The sequence below is a fragment of the Vigna radiata genome, chromosome 7 (assembly GCF_000741045.1).
Source record: "Vigna radiata var. radiata cultivar VC1973A chromosome 7, Vradiata_ver6, whole genome shotgun sequence".
NCBI classification, from domain to species: domain Eukaryota; kingdom Viridiplantae; phylum Streptophyta; class Magnoliopsida; order Fabales; family Fabaceae; genus Vigna; species Vigna radiata.
In genome coordinates, this window is record NC_028357.1 from 30623964 (window position 1) to 30631552 (window position 7589).

The 7589-nt window shown below is 34.6% G+C and overlaps 1 protein-coding gene across 1 annotated transcript; it reads left to right on the forward strand.

The window, feature by feature from the left end:
* The first annotated feature begins 271 nt into the window (after window positions 1-271).
* On the forward strand, window positions 272-6218 carry LOC106768724 (transcription factor KUA1). The gene is made up of 3 exons (XM_014654011.2): window positions 272-786; window positions 4660-4868; window positions 5307-6218. The coding sequence occupies exons 1-3, from the start codon at window positions 498-500 to the stop codon at window positions 5808-5810; spliced, it is 1002 nt and encodes a 333-aa protein (XP_014509497.1). The 5' UTR covers window positions 272-497; the 3' UTR covers window positions 5811-6218.
* The last annotated feature ends 1371 nt before the right edge of the window (window positions 6219-7589 follow it).

Sequence of the window (7589 nt, forward strand, 5' to 3'; positions counted from 1 at the left end):
TTATGAAAACACGCGTCACAACCTCGTAAAATTAATTTGAAGTAACGTGCAAGGAGGCACGTAACTATCTGATACTCTGATTAACTTGATAAGCAACTATTGGAAAGCGCACCCTATCCTAAGTAAAAGGTCTCCAAATCTGTGCCACGTAAGATCCCACCTACTAAGTGAACAGTCCAAAGTGAAGGACCACGGTTTCGAATACAGCTGAGATGCACCGTAATTATTCTCTTTATCCAGGACAAGATAAATGGATAGTGTTGTGCTGATGGTCATCTCTCTTTCTCTCCCATCTGCGAAAGCCGAGGGAGACCGTAACAAAAAACATTACATAACCCAAAACAAACACATCACAACACAACACCTATTCCCTCTTACCACACCTAAATAACCTTAAAACTCCCATTTCATGTCTCGGATCCCGTGATTCGGATCCCCCAAGACCCGCTCCCACAATCTCGTACTTTCCTTTCGGCGGATCCGGTTGGGAACGCGCCATGACCCGACGTTGCTCCCATTGCAGCCACAATGGGCACAATTCCAGGACCTGCCCCAATCGTGGAGTTAAGCTGTTCGGAGTCCGATTAACCGACGGGTCGATCCGGAAGAGTGCTAGTATGGGTAATCTCACCCATTATGCTGGTTCCGGGTCCGGACCTCTCCATGCGGGGTCAAACAATCCGGGTTCTCCTGGTGAAACCCCCGATCATGCTACCGCGGCCGATGGTTACGCCTCCGAGGACTTTGTTCCCGGTTCTTCTTCGAGCTCCCGTGAAAGAAAAAAGGGTTGGATTTCTTATCTAAAAAAAGATTACTTTTTTTTACTGGACTTGAAGGTTACTCGTGGAATTGCATGCTGGTTTTTGGAAATTGGTTGGGAATTGGAATGTTTTTTTTGGTGGTGTTTAACACTGGTTGATTGAGTTAGGTGAAGTGAATTAAATCGGGTTAATTGTGTGGTGTATTGTTTTAGTTTGGATAACGCTATTCTTGGTCAAAAAATATTTCTGTTTTTGTCTGTTGTCACTGTGGGAATAACTAGACAAGAAAGGTACTAGTTAACTTAATTGAAGGGTTCTTTTTTCCATGATTGAATAGTTTGAGTGTTTGTCTGAAGTATGTATTTATGCTTGGCTGGCTAGATTTTGAATCTGGAAAATATTTAGAAACGGATTGGGTGTGTTTCAATTCTGTAATTATCATGTTCTTTGAGAAGAACTGGCTTGTGTGGTTCACTGAAGGTTCTAATCGGTGAGGAGCTTATCTGTCTAAGTTTTTGCTAGTTGACCTGTGAAAAAGACCAGGTTTTGAGCCAGATTAGCCTAGAGACAATTTATGTGCCTATAGACCAGTTCATTATGCTTTCTATTGGATTACTTTTTGTTTGCTTTGAAAGTGTACCGTAACTATGGCGGTACGCTATGTGTATATATTTCTCTATTTCAGCTACATGGAAACTGCTGCTGTAATTTCTGGACATTTTTGTTTCTAATAAAAAAGGTAACCAACTAGTTCGAAGAGATTTATGTAAGTTTAACAAGCATTGATGCAGACTCTACACTGACAGAAATGTACTTGTAGGTCACAGGGCATTTACACTTTTTGTTACTAATTGCAAATAGGATATGTCCTGTTCATAAAAAAATGGTGTTTGAGAACACCATTTTGATAATACAGTTCTATATGTTTCATGCACACTGTAAACATGTTTGATATATTGACCAAGTCGGGTTCCTAGTCCCCCTCTTTGCCTCATACCTACCCACCCATAAAATATTTTTGAACCTCTTGTTAGAAGAAGGTTGTGAGGGGGTTACCTTCTTGTTCTGGAGTCATATTCCTCTTCTTAATTGACTCCTTGGTACTTCAAGGAAACACCTGGTATTGGTTTAGATACTGTAATTTCATTTTCCTGCTTATCCTTGAAGGTGATTGAGTCATTATGTAACATCTAGGCTCCATGTTGGGGTTTTACATTGAATGTAGGGGGAGGAATAGGTCTCATGATCTATCATGGGCCTTTTACAATACCTTGGTTACTTTGGAGCTTGTATTCACAGTTATTGCCGAATTATGTATAGTGCAGAATTACAATGAAGAAAACTTATAAAATAAAATCTGAACATATCAATCTTGGATTCCAAAGGTATATTACAATTATTAATCATAAATCCTTATATTGTTGTAATTAAAAGTAAAAAGACTAATGAATGCTCCGCACAGTAGGACTTCAATAAAAGCATGACACTCACGGCTTTCCTGCAAGCCCTGTTTAATCTAAAGCATTTTAATTTAACTAACAAAACGAAGGTTTAATTGAGCGTCCTAGGGATAGAATAACATCTTATATTTTGTGCATAACTGTTATAACATTCTCATAGCTTTATAATCTTTCTTAGCTTTTATTACTTTAGCTTTTCTTTTCTGTCCTACTGTCAAACTTGAGCTTATAATCTCGAGGAGTGTCTTCCTTGCTTTTTCCATACATCCTTCCCTTGTCAAAGAGAACCTAAAAGGAGTCTTTGACAGCCGAAGGATGAGACCATCTTTTGAGAACCGAAGGAGATGAATATTCTTTTCTTGTAAAAGGGAACGTTCTGTCTTAATATTCTTTCCTTTAAACATAACTTTTTATCTATATTTATGTTCCTTGGTTTGACGAGTTTCAACCATTATTTGGAGATCGAAGGAGTTATTATCCTTGTCTTGCCAAAGAGAATGTACAGACTTATACATGCTTTCCTACAAAAAATTATATCTTAGTCATTGTATGAGGAAAACATGCAATCCGTCTTTCAACTAGGAGGTAAACATATCATTCATATATGGAATAAAATATTGATATTCATTCATATAGAGGATTAATAGGGGCATTTCATATTCACCCAAACCCTTCCAATTATGAAAAAAAAATACATATATAATATCAGCCAATCAATAATTATAAAAGCCCATAGAAACTCACTAATAATGTATTGATTTGTCTAAACCCTAATGGAACTCTAAACACATTCATTCATGAATTTTAAGAAACATAAATCGATTGAAAGAAATTATTCATACAATATGGGAAGTGGGAAGCATACAGTGGGGTGCACTTACCTGGGACAATTGACAATTCTCTAAACAGGGTGTTTAGATTTTCCATTCTTCTTTCCTCTATTCTTAACTTCTCTCTTCCTTCCTTTCTCAAATATTTGTGCTCTGTAAGAATATGGTGTAATTTAGTGTTCATAAATCTTACTTTTCTTTAAAATTCCATCTCTTTTTTACTTTACTTAAGGTCATTTATTTAATTACAATAATTTCGTCATATTTATTAAATATATTATTTTTGTTATCATCATCATCTGATTAAATAAATTAAGATGCTATGTTTCTTAGCGTTTCCATATTACATATTGCTCTAATGATTAGATCATAATGATAACTTGTCACTTTTATTTCCTCCTTTAGTGCTGTGTGAGCATTTATGCAATTTTTTTTGTTTTTTATTTTATTTTCACATTATGCTTAGCTATAGCCCTATCTTCAATATATTTTCTTTCACATTATTGTGATTCTCTAACTTCCCACTTGGTAAAGATCCCTGGACAGAGTAAAAGGTGTTAAGGATGAAAAAGGCAACATGTGCCTATGGAATAAAGTATCATTGAATGATGTATTGGAAATTAAATGGGATGAGCTTACTGAGCATATCCTATAGTTGATGCCACATGCATGATTTTTGCATATGATATAGTCCTAGTTGGAGATTTAGAGCGAAATTAAATGGGATAGAGTGGAGACTAGCTTTGGAAGCTTCTGGCTTCGATTTAAGCAGGGATTAAAAGAGTGTATGAAATGTAAGGCTAGCTAGAGGCACATCTTTCCTACCTTAGAGGTGAAAACTTGGAGAACATATGTTATTATTTCCAGTCGCATGGTTTAAGTATTATGGACTCATCATACACAAAGAATAGAGAAGTGGTGGGTGATGTCAACCATGGTATTCAAGTAGGGTGGATAAAATGGATGAGTGCCTCAGGTGTTCTATGTTATGAAAAGGTATTCAAACTAAAAGAAAAATTTACTAAACAACTATAAGCTCAATGAAGGTGAGATGTACTCAGGTGATCAGAAATCAATAAAAAAATAAGCTCAATGTATTTGAGATGAGAATTTGACGGTGGATGTTTTTGACATATTAGAGACAATATAGGATTTGTAAGGAATGAATTAGAGAGAAAATTGGGATAGCACCTGTGGTAGAAAATCTATTAGAATATCCCTCAGGTGGTTTTGACATGGCCAAAGAAGACCTGTGGAAGCTGTAGCAAGAAAAGTATATTAGATGGAGGGTAGCCCTATGATTAGAAGTAGAAGGAAACCCAGAAAAATTGCAGGGAAAACCATTAAAACTGACTCGAGTTCAATTCTGTGTACAGATATGATTCACAATAGAACATTATGGTGCCATTTGATATCATCTAACTAAATACCCTCGCCCCCTTACCTCCCTAGTGGGTCTTTGTTTAGTGTTGTAAGCTTAGCTCTGACGAGTCTTACAGCTCTTAAATGAGAAGAAGCCTAAAGATTTTAATTTGTGATCCATTTATGGCCAAGCTCAGTTTTTTATGTCGTTATGTCAAGGTTTAATGTACAATTTCTTTTGTGCAGGTGTTCCATGGACTGAGGAGGAACATAGAATGTTTTTACTCGGATTGCAGAAGCTGGGCAAAGGTGATTGGCGTGGAATTGCAAGGAACTATGTTATATCAAGGACACCTACTCAAGTGGCTAGTCATGCACAAAAATATTTCATCAGGCAAAGCAATGTGTCCAGGCGGAAAAGACGGTCCAGCTTGTTTGATATTGTTGCAGATGAAGTTTGTATTCTTATTCATCAATATGCATACCTCGAAATTGATGCTGCATAATCTGTTCATTACTTCATGGGCATATATTAGATTATCCAAATATGTTTCTTTCTTTGAAGATGGTTTGATATGTTCTGGCTCCTGTGACAAATAAGTCAGTTAAACTCAAACTATATATTGATGTCTGTAAAGTATGAAAAATTCCCATTTCCTTTCTTCTGCAGTGGATTTGACAAATTTGGATCTTGACTAGCTTTCGTGTATTGATTATCAAGCTCTGCTTAGATTATATTTCAAAACATTGCCCTTGAGTAGTTTAGAGATAAACATTGCATTTTCTCATGGATGCTTTTACAAATTCTGGTATTGGAAATCTGTAATTTCCCTTTGTCCTTGGACACTTCTAATTTTTCTAGATTTCTTGTATTTTTTGTTGTGATTTTGCAGGCAGCTGACACTGCAATGGTACAGCAAGACTTCTTGTCAGCTAATCAGTTACCAGTTGAAACAGAAGGCAATAACTCCTTGCCTGCGCCTCCTCCCCTCGACGAAGAGTGTGAATCCATGGATTCCACAAACTCAAATGATGGAGAACCTGCCCCATCAAAGCCTGAAAACACACAATCATCTTATCCAGTTTTATATCCTGCATACTATTCTCCAGTGTTCCCATTTCCTCTGCCCTATTGGTCAGGATACAATCCAGAGCCCACCAAGATGGAGACGCATGAAGTGCTTAAGCCAACTGCAGTACATTCTAAAAGCCCAATCAATGTTGATGAACTGGTTGGAATCTCAAAACTGAGTCTAGGGGAGTCTATTGGTGATTCAGGCCCCTCCTCCCTGTCTCTTAAACTTCTTGAAGAAGGACCCTCGAGACAGTCAGCTTTCCATGCAACACCAACATGTAGTAGTTCAAATATGAATGGCAGTGCCATCCATGCAGTTTAAGGGTGTTCCTCGTCTTCCGAGGAAAGGATTGTTATGTAAGCATTACCGTTCAATGCCGGCCTCATGAATGTGGTCTGGTGTTGTTCATCATACATCTGTTTGTGGGGTAACTTAAATAATTTTTTCTTTGTCCATTCACAATGATTAACCTAGTTTCTTTATTTGCTGATAGGCAGTAGCGTCTAGGAGTTACTTGGGGTCTAAACTAAAACTTTATGTTTGTTTAGTGATTTCATTTGTCAGGGTTATGTAAAGTTAAGGTTTGATTGTGCAGTTTGACAATGTACCAAGTTGTGCTAAATGTTTTCAAGTGCTGGATTAGAATGTTTGAAGTGCTTTACCTGATCAAACCTGTCTCTCCTGAATTAACAGAGTGAGACAGAAAATGAAAAGCACAAATTGTAGTTACTTGGTAGGGCTTGAAATGGGTTGAGATAAGTTAAACTCACTTTGAATAAGCTTAATTGTTCCTTAAATATAAATTATCTAATGCATGACTCTGGTCTATCTGATATGGGTTTGTGTAACTTACTAGGTGTAATTAGTGTGTTAATCAACCAACTTAAATGATATAAAATAATTGCACATATCATCTATGTTAAGAGTGTTTAGTTTTATTTTTATTAAAGATAAGTTGGACAACCCATTTAATATACATGTTTTTTTTTTTTTTTCATTGCCTTTAAGTTTACTTAAAAGTTTGCTTTGGAGCTCAACATTTTAAAGATGTCAATAAACATATTTCCAGATAAACGAATGGGGTTCTCGGCTTTATATAGTTGGAGACCAAAGCCATTGATAAATTAAAACATTATTAAAGAGTTTAATAGCTTATTTTGTTTTCAGTTTATTGAAAATTTTCAATTAGGTGATTTTTTAAAAGTCTGTCAAATTGGTTTTTAGTCATCATTAAATACATAAATACATATAAACGATGTTAATTTTTTATTCTCTAAACACAATATCTTTTTATCAGTATCCTCTTCAATATTTTAACCATTTGTGTATGTCAGCCACCTAAATTTCTCCAATGTATATGCTCTTCCTCCAATATCAATAGTTTCACTGCACTCAGTCAGATTAATATGAGCAAACTTCACATGACAGACATCATGGCTAGATTTCCAATATTTCATGGGCATGTAACAACAAACAAATATAAAAAGAAAGAAAAACTAAAATCTCTAATAGAGCATTGAGAGAAAAAATTAAAGTTTTATCACTGTAGTAATGCGTCTGTGTTGTATGTAATATATAATTATCATTATCCATGTAATAAACATGACTGGTATATTTGCACTGAACCAGAATAAAAAATAATTAAAAAGTATTAATTATACTCGATAAACGATGAAGAAAAAGTGGTTGTACTGGAAAGACTATACATATATAGTGTATTTTTAATTATGTTTTTAAAATTTAAATATAATTTCATTTTAATTTCTTTAAGTTACTTAAATTTGATTATGGTAATTATAATATTTTTTAGATAAATAACAGATTTAGTACAATCAACGTTAATATATTTTATTTTTAATGTAATAAATAATTATAATTAAAGTTTTAGTAGAAAGTTTTATTTTTATTAATTTTGTTTGAATTCTATTGATCTAATTGAATTGTTGCATATATTATTAAAGCCAAAAAAAAATATATTTATTAAAGGTAAAATTAGTATTAATATATAATTAATTTTTTAAATATATTTTTTATTTTATAAATTTAAAATAATTAGTGATTGTTTCAAAATTAACTAATTATTAATATGTTAGTAATGAT

Excerpts from the sequence above, each read along its gene's own strand:
- LOC106768724 (XM_014654011.2), top strand. The coding sequence starts at position 498 with ATGACCCGACGTTGCTCCCATTGCAGCCACAATGGGCACAATTCCAGG. Across the intron at positions 787-4,659 it reads CTCCCGTGAAAGAAAAAAGG|GTGTTCCATGGACTGAGGAG; the intron begins GTTGGATTTCTT and ends TCTTTTGTGCAG. Across the intron at positions 4,869-5,306 it reads TTGATATTGTTGCAGATGAA|GCAGCTGACACTGCAATGGT; the intron begins GTTTGTATTCTT and ends GTGATTTTGCAG.